This window comes from Spea bombifrons, chromosome 1, assembly GCF_027358695.1.
Source record: "Spea bombifrons isolate aSpeBom1 chromosome 1, aSpeBom1.2.pri, whole genome shotgun sequence".
Taxonomy (NCBI): domain Eukaryota; kingdom Metazoa; phylum Chordata; class Amphibia; order Anura; family Pelobatidae; genus Spea; species Spea bombifrons.
Window position 1 is genome coordinate 86,101,770 of NC_071087.1, and position 20,700 is coordinate 86,122,469.

The following is a 20,700-nucleotide window of genomic DNA, read 5'->3' on the forward strand; positions in this document are numbered from 1 at the left end:
ATACCAGTCAGCCATAACATTATGACCACCTGCCTCAAATTGCGTAGGTCCCCCTTTTGCCACCAAAACAGCCCTGTCCTGTCGAGGCATGGACTCCACTATACCTCTGAAGGTGTCCTGTGGTATCTGGCACCGAGAGGCTCAGCAGATCCTTTAAGTCCTGTCAATTGCAAGGTGGGGCCTCCATGGATTGGACTTGTTTGTCCAGCACATCCCACAGATGCTGAATTAGATTGAGATCTGGGGGACTCAAGCCAACACCTTGCACTCATTGTTGTGTTCCTCAAACCATTCCTGTTGCCGGTTCACTGCTTTTCCTTCCTTGGACCACTTTTGACCACTGCAGACCGGGAACATCCCACAAGAGCTGCAGTTTGGAGATGCTCTGACCCAGTCATCTAGCCATCACAGTTTGCCCCTTGTCAAAGCCGCTCAGATCCTTACGCTTGCCCATTTTTCCTGCTTCTAACACATCAACTTTGAGGACAAAATGTTCGCTTGCTGCCCAATATATCCCACCCACTGACAGGTGCCATGATAACAAGATTATCAATGTTATCAATGTTATTCCTTTCACCTGTCAGTGATCATAATGTTATGACTGATCGGTGTATATTTTGAATACCCGTGACTCCCCTTAAGCTTCTTGCTTCCAACCTGTTCTTCGTAAAATAACCATAAATGAAGTTGGCATTGTATAATATCAACTCCTACTTAGTTACCTCTTTCTTTACTAAGGGATGGTGTTTACTATAACATAAAGCTATTTTGTATTTTGTTCAACCATGATTCCTCCTTGTTTAGTGAACAGACATTTATATATATTGTTGTGTACACATAGGGCTTTCTTTTTATATGTAAAGTCCAATATATGTAAAGTCCAAGTTATATATTGATAGAGATGTTTTACAAAATACATTTCCTTATTATTACCCCCAAACTGACTGAATTAAAATATAAAAAAACAAAATGTTTTTTATGACCCCTTTTAATAAATCTGTTATGTGGCTAGGTAGGCCACATACGATGTGGTTAAATGCTATAAATACACTATAGAAACACAGCCTAGGGCAGAAAATTCCAAAGAAATGGACCTAAGGTACACCTACTTTATTAAATTTAAAAACCGTTAGCTGACGCTGATGAGCATTGTACTCCAACAAATGCTTGTTTGCTTTTTTTATGCTTAAAAAATTAATATATTAATGTAAATATATCTGTGTGTTTTTTTTAAGAATTTGATTCATTTAACGTGCACACTTTTTAAAATTTTTCTGTATGAACATCATTTTCTCAACATCTGCATGATTATTTCTTTCCATTAAGTTATCTCTCCCCTACTGTGAAGCATTTAGCGTGCCTAAATTAATTTGTAAAAAGAACAAGAATTCAGTTGAATTCAGTACTGAAGGACGGTGTCTCGAAGCTGTGATGATATAGTAGGACTGTAGATGGCGACTTAGGGCTTGCTAAGGCTTCCATACAGCAACACTTTGGCATAAGTAGTGAAAGGCTATTGATACACAAACACAGGTTGCCATCCAACTTCTATTGTCAAGACACCGAGGAGGGGCTGGGAAAATACCTCGGTAGCTTTGGCAGTTTTTCCAACAGTCTGACATGATCTAATTTGAACCAAAAAAACAAAGGCAAAAAAATTGCTTTTTTTCTACAGAACTGCTAGAAGAAGATATTTTAAACATGGATTTTAAATACTATTAATGTGAAGCTCACATGATTCCAATATCCAAAGGAAAACGGGGTTGCGGTGTAGGCACGGTGTCGGTCTTTGAATATCATACCATAGTTTGACGTCTGTGACAATGACTGACTTTTTAAGATGCCCAAGCTGCAATATGACGTTCAAATCATCTATGTTACTTGAAAAGCACAGAGAAAAGTTCTGTATTGGAGGCGACGTCGGAAGAGTGAGAAAGACCCAGACGCCTCAAGACATGGTAACTATATGCGTTGCATTGTGTGACTTGATGGTTTTAAATTGCTGGTGTATTTTAAACGTTTTATAAGGAGGGAATATTAGAACAAGAGGTCATAATCTAAAACTAGAGGGTCAGAGGTTTAGATGTAATTTGAGGAAGATTTACTTTACTGAGAGAGTGGTAGCTGATTGCAAAAACTTTTCAGCAGAAGTGGTAGAGGTTGATACAATGAGGGAATAAGGGGTTAGCATAAAGCTATTCTGAATCTAAGACAAGATCAAGGAATGATTAACAAATGGATCACTAACTTGAAAAAAAAAAGAAGCTATTTCAACAGTTATAGTTGCTGCGATACATAGACAAAACATTTGTTGTACTCTCAGATATGTGAAAGAAATAAACGTTAGCAGATCTGCAGATTTATTCTTCCCTCTGAAGGTTTAGGTATAATAAAATAAACATTTTAGGAAGTTTTATTCAGTTTCTATGGCAACGACCTGCATTGCCTGCTTTGTGTCACATGACAAGTGTTCCTGGCAAAAAAAAAAATTATGAATGAAACAAAATTTTACATTGAAGGGTTTGGACACTGAACAGTTTCTATTGCTGCATTAAGTTGCAAAAGTCATGAATATAATAGAGTAGACGGCACGGCACCTTTAAATAGATTTTACCATATAGCGTTTTTCGAATGTGTAAAAAAAACTTTGTTATATACTTACCGCCAGTAAGCTCCCATTCAGTGGCGAGAATAGTCATTTTTAAAGAAAGAGTGGGTATATTTAGTATCCACAAAGTACTTTAAGATGCATTCTTTTTTTGGTGAGGCTGCCTAGGACATTATTCATTCCCTTTAATTGTTTCTACACACGTAACATATGATTTAAAACAGAACCACAATGTGAAAATGCTGAATTTAACTGTAAGAACTAAAAAAGTATGATGGCTCATCTGAAACAAAAATATTTTGTTGAAAAACTGGGTCAAACATGTTTATGAGTTCATTATTACTGGTTTAATAAGTCTTGGCTGTACAGAGAGAGTGGAGGAGAGATGGATAGAGTGAAGGGAACAAGATCTTGTGTTGGCAGGGGAGAGGGAAGCTGGGTGAGAGGGAATGGAAGGGCAAGTGACACTGAGCTATACAGTATAGCAATATAACATCTTGCCCCAGTTAGACTAGAAGTGGTGGGTAGTGGGCAGTGGGCAGAACCTAGGTGGTTACTATGCAGGGCCGGACTGGGCCAGGATACCGGGAGATTTCCTGTTTGGTCGCCTCCCCTGGGGCTGACCTTGAGTCCGACCATCTAATTGTACATGGTACATCTGCCAGTCAGCACTGCACTGTATGTGATGCCATATCCGGCACAGCTCTGACTGGCAGATTACGTATACATGATGTGAGGTGAGAAGGGAAATAAGTTGAATTGTATGAACAAAAATAATTGTTGAATATTGTATGAATATGAAGGGGAGCATGCAAAGTGGGGAGGTATTGGGTGATAGAGATGATGACAAACTATGTTGGGGGTCATGAAGATGGAGGGTAACGATGGTGGTACAATATGGGGTGATAATGGTAGTGGATGGAAATAATAGTAGGGAGGAATATGATTATGGGGGTATGAATATGGTGGTTGGGAGATGGAGGTGGGAGACTGGAATGAATTAGGATGTTGGAGGTATGATGATGGTCAGGGGCTTCTCTACACTAACTCATACATACAATAACTCATACACATACCGTACATATACACATATGATATTAATAACATACTACATATACTGTTTCTAAGGCACCATTGTATTCTTGTTCCATAGTCTATTGCTAGTTGCATTCAACACATGGTATTAGGGGCCCTGCTCTTGAAAACCTACACAATTCAGAAATTCTGGATTTATCCTTATTATTTACTTTCCTGATGAGCCAAAAACATTTAAAATCATGCTAATATAAAATCCACTTTATATTTGAATGAGCCGGTATTTTTTTCATACTGTTTGACTAATTTCATTCATCCAGAGTTATTATTTGGCAGGATTTCATGCATGCAGTCTTGCTTCATGATATGATTTGTTTCAAATCCATTAAATATCAAATGTATGTAATGTTAGGAGCAAGTAAGTATACCAACTCAATACTTAAGTTGTCAACATGACAGATAATTACAATTTTTTTTTCCAACCAATGTAAATCCCCAAACACACTGCTGGTTGGATGAATTACACTGACCCATAACTGATTTGGAAAGGATTTATGGTCATGCTGCCAAATAAATTAGTGTTGGATACAACATTAGACAACGGATTATTCTCCAAGGAGAAAAATAAAAAAAGAAAGCAAATATTCTTGTTAATTTCAGAATCAAATATGTTATGCCTAAAACGATAAAATAGAATGAAGCATTAAAAATTTCATTTTGAATTCAGTTTGCAATAAATCCTATTTTCTTAAAGAAAGTACAAAATATAAGAGACTTTAGAAATGATTGCATAATTTTCATCTGAGCCTGAAAAGAAAATTTTCTTTGTTATCTTATATTATCACCTTTCCAGTAAACAATAGAATTACTGAGTTTGCCTAGAGACGTCTCTATAGTGACATGTTGATCATCACAGTCAGTCAGTAGAACATGTAAAGCATGACCTCTCGTAATCTGAAGCTATTCTCCGAGTAGGACAAATCTACTGTCATACTAAAAAGCCTCAGGGAGAATTTGTTTGGATTTTGGGCACAGGTCCTGGGCAAATCATATATATATGTGTCATAGGGGTAAAACAGTTGGAGAGTAGGATGGGCCAATGCTCCATGCTCCTTCAACTCGCAATAGACAGGAAATATATGCCAGACTTTGAAAATCTAGCCTAAGGTTTTGACTAAGCCCAGAGTAGGTGCTAACACTTCACAACTGTTCTAATTTATGTGGAAACTGTCCTGATTTTGGGGCAGTGATCCTGCCCCACTATGTTGAAATCAGTCCTGAGAAGATGATGACATTTGGTCACATCTTGGTGTACAGTACATAGAGCCAGAGAGACTGGGATGCAGAACATAAAGAAGATAAGGGGTGCAAATAAGTGCCAGGGATGGACATTTACATTTCTTCACTAAATAGTCAAATGCTCCAGTGTAGTTAGGTTCCAACTTCTTTATCGAACTGCATGGAGGGATTGATCAGAATTCTCCTTATGCACCCCCGAGCTGCGTTGTGAAATGTTGCCAGCTATCTTCTGTGTTAATCACACCATTATTGTGAGTTGTATTGCTGTAGGCCAGTTGGATACACAACTACACACCTGAAATTCTGAGTCACATTGGATTACTTAAAGAAAGACAGCTAAATCTGGGTATCAAATATGTACTATTAATTCAGACAAAGGATGTTTTCTGAGTTGTCCTCCCTTGAGACAGAAACATAAAATCTGACAGCAGATAACTATTCAACCCTTCTAGTGTGCCGATTTTTCCCCACTGCAAAAACCTCCAACTTTATTTGGTCATTGGTCTTTTTGGTCATTTGGTATTGGAAAGCTATACAACCATCCATGTATGTTTATGTTCCCTTGCTGCGTAGAAAGAACTTACAGATTTACCTTTCATGAACCAACAGGATGGATGGGCAGCACCTAATAACTGGCCATAAGAAGGTGATGCTCCTTGTGAGCCCCACAGGACATTATGTTAAGTGTTTGACATCCAGTGATTGAGGCTCTACTGACATCAGTTGTAACATCACAGATTGCTTACTGTTTTGGTTTACTAGGTTGCCAGTCAATACCATCCCCGATGTAAAAACATAATGTGTAAATTCCCATTCTCTATGCAGTTTTTAAATATTTTGTTTAATATGTTTTTTTTTTTTCTTATTTAACTTAAGGTTAACAGACTAAGACATTTTAGGAGGAAACAGGAAGATCATCAGCAGAAACATAACATGAAAGAATTAAGCGACAATAAAATAGCCATGATGGACCATATGGTAGATCCAAGTAAGGATAAACTGGAAAGAGAAAATGTAAGTAAATATCAGAACACGATAAGTTATAGTGTTTAGTTAATTCATAGAAATGGCAGGGAGGATCTGCCAGGCTCTTTATTATGATGTTAGTAAAGTGCATGCATGAGTCGGTGGCAGTATTTACACACACGTACAAAATTAGACGCTTAACTGCTTTTCATGATCTGTTTTATTATGTAGCCATGTGTGATTCTTTTTAGACTGGCAAAACCTATAGGGTGGAATCGAGGGCTCGTGATCAGGACACACAGCTCCGCTATCTAGCAGAAGCTCACAACAAACAGATCAATGAAATTATGTCTCAAAACAAGATCTTGGAAAAACAGCGAGACGGTATGGAAAGTAAATAGTCTTTTTAATTGCTGACCTACATTGCTGATTCATGATTTCATCTATTTTTTGCATATTTGTCACAATTAAATGTTTCATCAAACTAATACCAATATTAGATAGATAACCCACGTAAATGCTTTTTTTATTAATTGATGATTTCATTTATAGACGGAAAAAAGCTGTCCAACCCTAGCTGTCCCTATGTGGAAAAAGTAAATGCCCCCTTTAGTTACTAAGTCAACCAATTAAGCAATTTAAATTGATAATTGGGTTCAATTTTACTAGACAACTCCAGGCATGTTAAATCTAATTAAATAGCAACTGTCTTGGAAAGTGAAGTAAGCTAAAAGGTCTTAAAAAGCAGCATGTGATCTAAAGAAATTCAAGAGCATATGAGAAGCAAAGTCATTGACATCTGTCAATCTACAAGAGATTATAAAGCCATTTCCAAGGTCTTGGGACTTCAGCAAACCATGATGATAAAGAAATCTTGGAACAGCAGTGAACATTCTCTAACACAATTCCTCTCAGGAGGTCACAAAAGAACAAGGACTAACATGTAAAGAACTGCAGAGCTCACTTAAGGTCAGCGTTCACAATTCCACAATCAGAAAGAGACTGCAAAAATGGCATCCATGGGAAGGTTGCAAGGTAAAAACCACTGCTGACCAAAAATCACACCAATGCTCTTCTCACATTTGCCAAAATACATCTTGATGACCCCTAAGACATTTGTCATAATATTCTGTAGACTGATGTATCAAGTGGAACTTTTTGAAAGACGTTGGTCTCGTTACATTTGGTATTAAGCCACACAGCATTCCACAATAAAAACATCCTACCAACAGTCAAACATTGTGGTTGATATGGTCTGGGGATACTTTACTGCTTCAGAACCTGGGGGACTTGCAATAATTCATAGAAATGTGAATTCTGCTCTCTACTAGTAAATCCTAAATGTCCAGCCATCAGCTTGTGACCTAAAGCTCAAGCACAGTTGGGTTATGCAGCAGGACAACGATCTGAAGCACACAAACAAGTGAACCTCTTTCTTTCAAAAGAAACTAAATGAAGGTTTGGAGTGGTCCAGTCAAAGTCCTAACTTATTATTATAACATATTATTGAGATACTTTGGCAAGACCTTAAAAAAGGAAAATCATCCTTGAATTAGAACAAGTGGGCCAACATTCTTCCACAGCAATGTAAAAGACCCGTTGCTAGGGATTGTTTGATTGCAGTAGTTGCTACCAAGGGTGACAAAAACAGAACTTAGCTTTAGGGGGACAATTACGGTACTTTTTCACATGAGTGATAAAGGTGTTGATTCACTCTTTACCTTCAAGATATGAAATTATCATTTAAAAGCTGCATTTTGTGTTTGCACACGTTGCCTCATATTAAAATCAGTTGGATCATCTGAAACATTTAAATGTGACAAATAAACAAAAATAGAAGAAATTATAAAGGGGCAAAATATGTTTTCACAGCACTATATATATATATATATATATATATATATATATATATACACTAAAGATAGATATGCTACTGATGACATGCAGTGATTCAATACAAAGTAACCGTAATTAAAAGCTTTAGTTTTAATGTATAATGTATAAACCTAACAATACTATGATGAAATCAGACAAAAACCATATTTACTAATAATTTGCTAATTAAATATCTCTTTAGACATTGTAGAGAGATTAAACGAAATAGCTGCTCAAAACAGGAATGCAAGTTACCTCGAGAAAATGATAAAACATTTGAATGACCAAGAACAGAAGAATGAACTCCTTCTGGAGACGATGAAGCAACAGATAGATATGCTACAGGCTGAATCTATGTAAGTTGGCATTCACTTCAGAGTAATATTTTATTTGTTTTATTTTAACCAAAAACTTTTTTTTCCGTAATCTATTATGTCATTATACATACCTACACGTGAAAGAAAATAATATAAATGTTTTCATCTTCCTACATTCATAGATGTTACTAAAGCTTGCGCTACCAAATGAAGTACATTCATGAGCAAGAGCATGTTATTGTAATAAAAACACTGATCATTATTTGCACAGTCAGATGTTTCAAAGAAACTGAAAGATAAGCCATAAAAACGTATCTTCAGTTTCTTTTCCATATTACTGATTTTCAGGAAAAGAAGAATGCGCAGTAGAGATAGTGACCACCCTACCCCTCAAAGAATAGAAAAACTTCAACCAACTGTTCATCATGCCTACATTCCCTTCTATGGAGGAGGAAGCCTTACTTCTGAGATAAGGTAAATTCCTTTATTGACATGATAAAAAAAATAATTATATTTTATTTTCATTAAGCAATCATATATTTAATCATATATTTAACCTTTTCAGCAAGTGATCTGTGAACATGTTACTTAAGCTGACACTTAACAGACTGAATGATATGTGTACTTGCCATCAGGGCAGCGCTGGGAATAACATTTACCCTACATAATTGAACACTTGATGTCTTAAATTTCATAGTGCCGTCCAATGCCTCTCCTCCTCCCTTCATTCCTGCCCTGCGGGAAGTAGGGGGTAGTGCTTGAAGTAATAAAACTAAATTAAATAAAGCTCTACCAACCACCCCACACCAATAAGTTGCCCAGGTTGAGGGCTTGAGGTCCATCTAAGCACTCCTTGGCACTGGTTTTCTTACCTTTTAAGGGCCCATCCATTGTCACACCATCTCCTTGCCTCTTCATCTTGAGCATTAAGGAAAAGGGACATCCAAAAAATAAAAAAAAGGAAATAATGTCCACTGCGGAAGAAAAAAATGGCGCCAGAAATGTAATTAAGTAATCCCTTCCATGTCCTGTGGCAGGAGACACAGCACATTCTTCCCCCTCGGTACTGCATGCTGACTAAAGGTCATGGTAGGGTATGTGTAACCTTGCACATAACCTTGCAACCAAATAGGAATGTGAGGTGAAATTTGCAGCTCGTAGATTTATGAATCTGCAGGTTTGCTTTTATTCAATTCACTTATATTCAACAACTTTCCTTTAGGCAAGTGTATACGAACTGAGAGAGATTTTCTTTTCAAGTGCAAATTCAAGTTAGCTGTTGTGAATTTGCAAGTTGCCCTTTTGTGAACTGCAAACTCGCATTTTGTCAGCCAACCCATATGCATTCACACTTTTGTGAATCAACTAAATTATGTCAGTCTTAACTGCCCACTATGGGCATTCGTTTGGGATTTGGTTTATCTTTACGTGTGTAACAATCAATGGAGATAGCAGAACTTGGGTGCGGTGGTTGGACAGCAGCAAGTCCTACTGTCCAAATGGTTGACAACATAGTTGGACCTCTAGGGCCGAGTCATTTACCAAGAACAAGCAGCCCAGACCAGCAACTGTAGATGCAGGAAAAGCCTTGAGTTGCGAGCAGCCAAAGCACACTGGACAGGAACCAAGCCAAATCAGCAGGCAGGAGTTATAGTTACAGAAACAGGCCAATACAAGAACTCAAAATTGCATGAAGAATCCATCATCTACACCAACAAAGGGCAAGAAGCGAGTGGCAGCCACAACGTTTAAACAGAGGAATCTGCCAAGAAACGGGGTCAATCTGAGGTCCTGGAGTCCCCTTTAGGGACTGATGGTGCAATTCATGCTCGCACTTGTACACTCGCATTGTGCGGTCATGTGAGAAAGCCCTGGCAATGCAGGGATGTGGAAGACAGAGGACGAAAAGGAGTGTCCTAAAAATGTGTTTACTTTTAGTTTGAAAGACAAATATGTAGTACTATTTTCTCTTCTTTTTAATTACCTGTAGTGTGTTTTTGCCATTATGTTTTTGTCTTTTCTGTTTTTACATTTACCCAGTGCCATGCGCCTGACTTATCTACAGAATGGAGGAAATGATCCTGTGATCCTGGCACATTTACAGGATCTTTTAACTGAAGCCCAGCTAATAGAAAAACAAGAGAAACACGCACGACCTCTTCGGAAGAAAACAAAAAGTGGGTTGCATAGAGATTAGTTTACTTACAGTACAATACAGTATGAAGAATAGGTCAACAAGCATACATCAATTAATTATCTATGATTTCAGTCCAGGTCAGTGGTACAATTTCCACTATAGAAGCCTTTAGGTGGCCGAGGTGAAATCATTTGTTTTGCTAATGAAAGTCAAACAATGACAGATGATGTGGTTGTTCATTGTAATCAGAGCCAATTACTGTTCTTATTTTTAAATATACATTGTTCTCATCGGCTTTCTTTTATGTTCCAAAAGGCAGTCTAAACATTCTGCAAATCATGTTTCACTTATGCTTTAGTGTATTTTTTTTCTTTTTCTGTTCTCTTGTTGGCTTTCTCTTGTCTGACATGACATAGTTATCTCTTTCCACTTTCATTGCTAGCCTGCTGAGCAATACAGGTGGGTTCTGGGATATGATGTCACCATCATGCTCTAATACATACTGTATAATAGAAGCTAAGAACATATTGAAAAAAAAACAACATTTAATGGATTAAGGATATATTTTGTTTAACAATTTAGTAATAACATCATTTTATGTTTTAATTGTATTTCTTTGAGAGTTAGTTTTTACAGGACAGGGTTTGCATACCATTTCCACACACATTTAGTGGGCTGGTTGTGCCAAAGCTATTCACCAGTAGGAGAGCTCCCAGTACCTTGTGAGTTGCCTTTTGGAGACCTCTGCTTGAACAGTTTTAACAGAGCAATGGATGAGAGTGATGGACCATGCAACTCAATTACATCAATGACTATCTTCCAACAGGATGGAAAACAATAGGGATGTGTGAAAATAAGAAAGGGAAAGGGGTTAAAAAAGCATGAACTTTAGAATGGATTATCTTTACCCATTAATTCAACCAATGAATACATGTATACTATGTGCCACCTATTAATTACCATTTACATCATCTAATGCCATTACGCTTCACTGTGTATTTAGAAGAACATGGAACTGCAAAGTGGCACATGAATGAGAAGTTAATTAATCTTGAAAAGAAAACAAAAAGTGGGTTGCATAGAGATTAGTTTACTTACAGTACAATACAGTATGAAGAATAGGTCAACAAGCATACATCAATTAATTATCTATGATTTCAGTCCAGGTCAGTGGTACAATTTCCACTATAGAAGCCTTTAGGTGGCCGAGGTGAAATCATTTGTTTTGCTAATGAAAGTCAAACAATGACAGATGATGTGGTTGTTCATTGTAATCAGAGCCAATTACTGTTCTTATTTTTAAATATACATTGTTCTCATCGGCTTTCTTTTATGTTCCAAAAGGCAGTCTAAACATTCTGCAAATCATGTTTCACTTATGCTTTAGTGTATTTTTTTTCTTTTTCTGTTCTCTTGTTGGCTTTCTCTTGTCTGACATGACATAGTTATCTCTTTCCACTTTCATTGCTAGCCTGCTGAGCAATACAGGTGGGTTCTGGGATATGATGTCACCATCATGCTCTAATACATACTGTATAATAGAAGCTAAGAACATATTGAAAAAAAAACAACATTTAATGGATTAAGGATATATTTTGTTTAACAATTTAGTAATAACATCATTTTATGTTTTAATTGTATTTCTTTGAGAGTTAGTTTTTACAGGACAGGGTTTGCATACCATTTCCACACACATTTAGTGGGCTGGTTGTGCCAAAGCTATTCACCAGTAGGAGAGCTCCCAGTACCTTGTGAGTTGCCTTTTGGAGACCTCTGCTTGAACAGTTTTAACAGAGCAATGGATGAGAGTGATGGACCATGCAACTCAATTACATCAATGACTATCTTCCAACAGGATGGAAAACAATAGGGATGTGTGAAAATAAGAAAGGGAAAGGGGTTAAAAAAGCATGAACTTTAGAATGGATTATCTTTACCCATTAATTCAACCAATGAATACATGTATACTATGTGCCACCTATTAATTACCATTTACATCATCTAATGCCATTACGCTTCACTGTGTATTTAGAAGAACATGGAACTGCAAAGTGGCACATGAATGAGAAGTTAATTAATCTTGAAAAGAAAACAAAAAGTGGGTTGCATAGAGATTAGTTTACTTACAGTACAATACAGTATGAAGAATAGGTCAACAAGCATACATCAATTAATTATCTATGATTTCAGTCCAGGTCAGTGGTACAATTTCCACTATAGAAGCCTTTAGGTGGCCGAGGTGAAATCATTTGTTTTGCTAATGAAAGTCAAACAATGACAGATGATGTGGTTGTTCATTGTAATCAGAGCCAATTACTGTTCTTATTTTTAAATATACATTGTTCTCATCGGCTTTCTTTTATGTTCCAAAAGGCAGTCTAAACATTCTGCAAATCATGTTTCACCTATGCTTTAGTGTATTTTTTTTCTTTTTCTGTTCTCTTGTTGGCTTTCTCTTGTCTGACATGACATAGTTATCTCTTTCCACTTTCATTGCTAGCCTGCTGAGCAATACAGGTGGGTTCTGGGATATGATGTCACCATCATGCTCTAATACATACTGTATAATAGAAGCTAAGAACATATTGAAAAAAAAACAACATTTAATGGATTAAGGATATATTTTGTTTAACAATTTAGTAATAACATCATTTTATGTTTTAATTGTATTTCTTTGAGAGTTAGTTTTTACAGGACAGGGTTTGCATACCATTTACCCATTAATTCAACCAATGAATACATGTATACTATGTGCCACCTATTAATTACCATTTACATAATCTAATGCCATTACGCTTCACTGTGTATTTAGAAGAACATGGAACTGCAAAGTGGCACATGAATGAGAAGTTAATTAATCTTGAAATGGAAAATCAGCTGCTGGAGGAACAGCTTTTTAAACTTCAACTTCAAAGACAAAAGAAAAGCAGGCTTCCCAGGACAACTAGCAGAGGTAAACTTTGTTTTAATGTACACAAAAATCCAGGGACGAGCAAGAATAAGAGTAAGCATGTGGACCTGGTCTCAGAAACCCCAACTGAGGTAATACAATAAAGAGAGCTTAATAACATTCTTACTTAGAAACACAGAAACTTAAAATTAGATGACATATATGAACCATTCAGCCTGTCTACTCTGCCCATTTTTGATGTAAAGACTCAGAAGTAAAAAAATCAGCCATTGTCTTAGATTCAGCATAGGTTTATGTATATCCCATGCATGCTTAAATCCCCCCACTGTGTTCTGCTGGGAGACTGTTCCATTTATCTACCATCCTATCAGTAAAACTTCCTTACATTACATTTAAACCTCTTGTTCTAACATTTCCCCTCTGAAAAAACATCACTCTTGTACTTTGTTAAATCATTTTCATCATTTCCGTGAAAATAATCTAATTGTTTATCCAATAAAAGCACACAAAAGCAGTACACGTGAACAGGAGCGTAACTACAAACCACGTGGCCCTGGCGTGAAAATTGCACCAGGACCCCTCAACTTCAACAGCGGGTCTGTGCCACCATTGTACCCAAACAACCTGCCTTCTTTGCCCCCTTCCAACATACAACATATTTAAGCACACTTACACAAATTACACACACTTACTCATACTCACTAACACACACTCATCTCACCCTACCTACACATACATGCTCTCTCACGCACAATTACACATCCATGCTCACATACATATAAACAAACACATATACATACATCCCACCTCCAGCTCACCCGCTTTCCGCTCATTTCTCTCCTGCGTTTCACTGTGGGTCACGTGCCCCTGATACGCTCCTGTCTCCCCATGCCGGTTCAAATATGTTTTGAAAGTTTGCGATAGTTTTCTAAACAATTTTGAATCAGTATGAGGAAACAGGAAGAAAAGGTTACACTGGGCAGGCCCTGTCGCAGCTCCGACTGCTGCGACACCTGTAGTTATGCTAGTGTACCCTAATATGTATAATATCTGCAGCTAGTGGATATGTTTCATTTGCTGGGTGGGTAGACCGCATCAGCCAACGTTTGCTCCAAGGTGATAACCAGTTACTTAGTTATACGTCCCATATACTGCAGAGCAGGCTGGTAGTTTGTTAAATCTATATATGTCTGGGAAAAATGGCCAATGTGGTCACCCTACTGTGAGGCTGTAATCAAAGCTGCATAATCTGAGTCTTAATCCAGCTATATCATATCTTCAAAATGAAACGTGACCTCAAATGAAGCCCGATAGGATAAATAAAAAATCGTAAGCCCATGGAAGCTATTTATTGTTTCTGCTATCAGAAGGAACAGTGCTACACATAAGGAGAAGCTGCACCTTGTGCTCATTAGTTCTTTAATCATTCCACGGTGCAATAAGTATTAAAGTTGTTGTCGTAGAGTGGCTATAGTATGCAAACAAGGGTGGAACTTGCTCTTAGTAACAGCCGATAATGAATATATAACATGAACATTTATCAACATGCACTTCTAAAGAGTGTTTACATTTCAAACGGCCACTGCAATGCAAATTTACTTCTCCTTAAATCTCCCTCCATCACCAAGAACCTTTTATGCAAATGACCTTAGCTGGATGAAGATTCCACCAGACCCTAGGCATTGTACCAAATTAAACACCCATATGATTTTCCAAGTTTTTCACAGGGCCCAAGACACAACTTGGTATCACTTAATTGCAGCATCTGAATTCCGATATATAACTGGAAGCAGTATTTATTTAAAAGAAAATAGGTGTTTTTTTTAATTACAATTAAATTAGCAAAGAGGAGAACACCGTGTACTCTATACTGTTTGGCGGACTTGTATAAATCACATTGCAGGGATAATTTAATTTACATGTATAAATTAAAGTCCACAGAATGATGAATGATGAAAGGCAAAGCTATTGCCAAGGAATCATTAATGTGGGGGTCCTGCCTTGAACCATATCAAGCATTATATACTCATTGTAACTTTGTATTGTAGATTAAATCTAAAGGCACAAGCTTGGCTTTCTGTAAGGACTATTCGTTTTTTCTCCATTTTAGAACCCGATAAAGGTTTACAATTACCAAAGTTCCTGAAAGAGCATACTCATCAAAACATAACGACACTAAATGCTGAACTGGAAGTGTTAAAACATGAGCTGGAAATCCAAAAGCTGAGGCGTCGGATAAAAACATCGGTCACTCGCCGAACCAATCCAAAGCCACCTGCGTTCCTCCCAATGGTAACCACTGTTTATTGACAGTCTGTCAGAATGAATGGTTAATACAAAGTGTGAATTCCTCAGACATTGGGCATTGGATCCAGACATTCTACAGTTCTGTACACTAAATAAACTTATGTAATGGCGTTCACAGATTAACATGAACAATAGATGTGTATTTTAAGCCTATTATATTTAATGCATATAGATGGCGGCTTGGTTCTTTACAATTTTTGTGTGGTCGGTTTTGAGGGGATTCTGTATTCGCCCCCAGGTTAGTGCCCTACAGGAGATGCATTCGGCCATTTGCATCTCCCTACACGTGATGTACTCGCCTCCACCGGTGAATGCTGTACGCAGCGGTCTTTTTAGACCCCAGTACATATGTGTATAGCCTTCTCAATGTAAGCACCTTCCTGGCACTGATTGACAGCTCCAAGAAACCAATCAGTGGCAAGAAGGCAGTTTTGCAGCGTGACTGCAAATTATGTGTCAGGTAAGTGCTGTATTTTTATTTATTTATTACTCACAGAGTACTTTAATGTCAGGAACATTAGACTATCCCTTTAAGATCTGCTTGACGCTTCATCAGCCACCCTTGTTAATCTACAATTTTAGCAATTAAAAAAAGACAAACTGTGAGTATTTCACTTAGTTTAACTCCTTAAGGACAATGGGCGGTCCCAGAAACCATTGAAAACAATGCATTTTGAGCCCGGACATGTACGCGCTTTGTCATTAAGGGGTTAAAAACAGTACACCCGTAAATTCATTTTTAATATTCAGCGAAAGGAAAGTAGCATTTTAGAATTTCTGGCTACTTTTGAAAACAGCACCCGTAATGAATGCATGTTTATGTTTTTTTTTTTTTTTATAGGAAGAAAGCCATGATATCATAAATCTTCCAAAACCTTTACCAAACCTCTCTCATGGATTAGATCCTGCCCCATATGATCCAATGTAAGTGCTTTTCACAATTTTTTTTTTTTTGCTAAAATCGATCAATTACATTTTCATATAATTTACTGGAAACGAATGCAAAAATATAATTGATGACATATACCTTTGCTCTACAGTGCGGGGCTTGTGGTGTTTTATGATTATCTGCTTGGACTTGACCCATCCTACCGTGTATGTCGTTTAGCTGTGAGTCTGTGCAATGGGGGACAGGAGATGGGCAGTCCACTGCCCCTGCCTCCAGTTTACTGTGAATCTTCGCCATCCAAATTCTCTGACAGCAAGAAACAGAATCTAGCAATATTAGCCACAAAGCAGGCTGTCCCCAGGTATGTCTTTACAACTTGTCCATTTACATTATATCAATAAAGCTTGATTCCTTTAAAACAAAAAATAATCATCAGAAACTTTATGCAGTTGTAAACACAATTGATGTGAAGAGATATGCATTTTGTCTAAAATGCCGCAATATTCACTAATTTTTTATACAGTGGTTTAAAGTTGATTATTCAGTAACTGATTTCAGTTCGCTTTAATGCTAATTTGTTAATAAATAATACCATCTTACATTTGTTTTATTCAGCATCACAATGTCTCTAAGGTTTGAAAAATGATCTAAATTTATAGGAATCTGAATTCTATAATGCATATATACCGTAATATTAATGTTAAATGACACAACGATACATCTTCATAGTGTTTACTAAGTTTCAAAAGTTTCACAATTTGGTGTACATTCTACTAATTGAACTGTTAATTGTCTATTATTTTAGAGTGCGTCCTTCTCCAAATATATCATTGATAATTGAACTGCAAGCATCAGGAGGATACGATCCTTATGGCCAGGAAGTTAGCCGTTTAATTCCTAGAGGATGGGTTAAGCTAGACATTTTTGACTATCAAAACCGAGTCATTAGTGGACAGTGGAAAGTTCCAATACGCATCCTCCCAGTCAAGCCTTCTCTTACTACTGGAGCGCTGAATGGAGTACCTCAGGTACCATCTTATACTAAAATGTAGAATGTAAAAATGTTTAACTTAAAATTACACCAAAAAAAAAAATCTTAAATTATAAGTGAATATTGGCAAATTCCCAGCTAAATTGTCTTAATTGGTTATTACCACTACAAAGTAAAACTATGTTTTAAAGGAACGTAACGTTTAAAAAAAAAAAAATTATATTTATATAGTGCATTTAACGCAACAGTTAAAAAAGTCCATTTATACATTACAAAATTACAAAATTCTTTTTTTATGAGATAAATAATGTATTCTTCACGTTTCTTTCTAGTTAGAAAATGCAGAATTGTATGTTCGTCTTGTAAATGCAAGGGATGCAGATACACAAAGTCTTTACCCCATTGACTCCAACAATTCAGGGTTCTACAAATACCCCCCTTTGGTAAGTTATTGCAAAATATTGTTTCAAATAGGATATAATGATATTGTTCCAGTTATATTTCATTTGTGCTAAGAATAGTGTTTTTTTATCATGGGTATTGCAGTATAGAATTGTGTAAGTGTGCAATCGGCACAACAAATATGTTAAGTTACATATGAATATGGCTTTGGCTGTATATAAAATAAGTGTTGTTAACATTCCTGTCCTTGTTGTACTTTGCATACATCTGTAACATACACTATGAGACCAAAAGTATGTGGACATCACTCCTAACTATTGCGTTCAGGTATTTCAGCCACAGTCATTGCGTTCAGGTATATAAAATCAAGCACATCTCCATAGACAAACACTACCAGTAGAATGGGTCATACGGAAGAGCTCAGTGACTTTAAATGTGGCACTGCCATAGGATGCCACCTTTGTCACTAGTCAGCTTTATCCCAAAATACATAGTTAATAGTATGGTCTTGTTTGTGATGTCTTTAAAGGACGTCTGTTAATCAGTTGGATGTAGACAGGTACCACTTTTTTATGTGGTGGATTTGTTAGGCTTGTCCACAAAAGAATGGCCCAGAAAGCAGCCACTAGCTCTGGAGTCAATCATGGTGGACAGAATAATTGATCTTTCATAACACTGTAGTAGAAGGGAAACAGTGAGGTGTGGTAATTCATAGAAAAACAATTGGATATCATAGGGTCAATGTTCTTACCCACAGAGGCTTTTGGTTTGGCTCTGCAATCTTTGAAAACGTGGCCAGGTGTCCCACAGTATGAACATAGGTTATGAAACCTTCTATGCATGCATTCATTGGGGGTTAAGGGTCCTCTAACCATGCCTATTTGCATAGGTTCCTCAGGGGTTCCCGTAAGTGCTGGTGGGAGTATAGATGGTGGAGAAGCGATAGGTGCTACAGGAGTGCATCATCTGAGGGATCCATGTTCTACAGTTTTTTTCTTGTCTGTGTTGTCTGAAACACCTGTCAAGTTGCATGACCAAAGACAACAGTGTTTCCAGTGTGTGGGGTATATCAAGATTGGAAAGCTCATCCTCCAGACCCCAAACAAATTGATCCAAGAGGGCTGGTTTATTAAATGCAGTTTCAAGAGCCAGGTGCCTGAACTCTGCTTAAGGTGACATACGTATAATAGTGCAGAAGAGGACTTTTCAGGGTCCAGGAGCAAGTGAAGAACCACACACACGCGTGCAAATGTAAACACTGTCCCGAATAGTTGGAGATGGAGACAACTTTAAGGACACTGAGTGGGTGCACAAGGCTCTTTTGGCTGAAGGGGCAGAAATCCCCACCCACACAGTCAGGGTGAAGGCTGTTATGGGCGTAAAGGAGGGGGGTTAACTCTGTATTAATGCTGATGGTTTTAGAGTGGGATGTCCAAGCTCATATCGGTGAGATGGTCAAGGTGTCTGCATAATTTTGGTCATTTAGTGTACATAACAAGTGTTTCTATAATACTTTAATTACAATTATTAGGCAATAAACACTATCAGTAATAACTTATATGGTATAGCTACAATGTTATTTTTGTTTCAGAAAAATATATATTAATTTTACTCTTATTTTTAAGACTTCAGCATATTTCTATCCTGAAGAACTCATGCTTCCATCACCTCAGTACCATCCCTACCTTTTCACGAATACACAAGCCACATATGGCAATAACATGGATTCGCCTCCTTCAAGGATCAGAATAAGGACACAGTGATTGAGACCTGCAGTGATAATACGCAACTTTGTTTATATCTGAATTGTTTTAACTTATTTATTTACAATAGAACTGTTTACCATTGGCCTGATAAGGAATTATGAAAAAAAAAAATTTTTTTGCATGATATATTCTTATAGGTAATTTAATTGTTACTGTCTATATGTAACATTTTCGGATAATAACTTACATTCTTTTTTTATACAGTCATCTGTTAAATAAGTTAAAATAAACACATTTGCTTCTTATTAATATTTAAAATTTAATAAGTGGCTAGATCTGTATGCAATGATGTGTAGGCCACCCCTACGCATATACGGAATCCTTAGTTTTTAATAAAAAGAGATTAAACAGGAATCATGTTGCAATGTTCTTTTAGTAACATCAATTTTACGTTTTTACTTTTTGTCAACTTCAAGAAATGTCGCCAAAGAGAAGAGTGTGCGAGTGTGTGTGAGTGATGATTTAACCTCTTTAATTCCTGTTCACTGTTTGTACCAATACGTGCCTACTGATTTGTTGTTTGCCAATACCCTAATTTCTGCTTCTGATATTTTTCCTGATTAGAATTACCTTTTTTGACTTGTGTCTATGGAATAAGTATCTCAATAATGACCATAGCATGAGCTGAATGTATGCTTTTGCCTTTGGGCCCTTATCTGAATATGGCTCCTGGCAACATGTACACTCAAATCAGTTACTCGATGCCAGTCAAAAGTTGGTGTGACTGCATACTCTGTAGATGTGCACAAGGACCAAAATAATATCAAGTTTTTCATATTGTTTCTTGCCCTTGGATTAAATTTGGAGATTTTTTTCCTTTGGTGTGAAATTAGCCTCTCTTTTCCTGTCTGTGCGGTTCTCATTGTCTATTAAGACACAATAGTATGTTTTACTGTCTATCAAATATATAGGGGTCCCTTAAAGAAATCCAATTTGCTTACACATATCCCTCCACAGGAAGTTGTCAATCACAGAGCCACATCCCAAGCAATTCTGAGCGGAAGATCTATACATCTTAGTAATCTAGCTGGCACCAAATATCACCTGTTCAATACTAATACTACTTTCTAGTTTAGTGATAACACAAATTATATTTAGTGACTAATAAACAAATACAACAAAATAAAGATTTAAGGAGTGAGATTTTATTTGATCAAACATAGAAAGGAACACTTTAGATGAAAGTCATAAAAATCT

The 20,700-nt window shown here is 36.9% G+C and overlaps 1 protein-coding gene across 1 annotated transcript; it reads left to right on the plus strand.

The window, feature by feature from the left end:
- Window positions 1–1,566: 1,566 nt before the first annotated feature.
- On the plus strand, window positions 1,567–20,325 carry LOC128474112 (coiled-coil domain-containing protein 17-like). Its single transcript, XM_053456382.1, has 13 exons — window positions 1,567–1,958; window positions 5,819–5,956; window positions 6,160–6,292; window positions 7,986–8,139; window positions 8,449–8,574; window positions 10,141–10,277; window positions 13,050–13,190; window positions 15,259–15,440; window positions 16,297–16,379; window positions 16,496–16,705; window positions 17,150–17,372; window positions 17,668–17,778; window positions 19,363–20,325. Exons 1-13 carry the CDS (start codon window positions 1,824–1,826, stop codon window positions 19,498–19,500), a joined length of 1,911 nt encoding a protein of 636 aa, XP_053312357.1. The 5' UTR covers window positions 1,567–1,823; the 3' UTR covers window positions 19,501–20,325.
- The last annotated feature ends 375 nt before the right edge of the window (window positions 20,326–20,700 follow it).

Bases quoted from the DNA above. Each gene is read 5' to 3' on its own strand.
- LOC128474112 (XM_053456382.1), top strand. From the start codon at position 1,824: ATGACTGACTTTTTAAGATGCCCAAGCTGCAATATGACGTTCAAATCA. The intron at 13,191-15,258 runs GTAAACTTTGTT...TCTCCATTTTAG, and splicing joins TCCCAGGACAACTAGCAGAG to AACCCGATAAAGGTTTACAA. The intron at 15,441-16,296 runs GTAACCACTGTT...TTTTTTTTATAG, and splicing joins CACCTGCGTTCCTCCCAATG to GAAGAAAGCCATGATATCAT.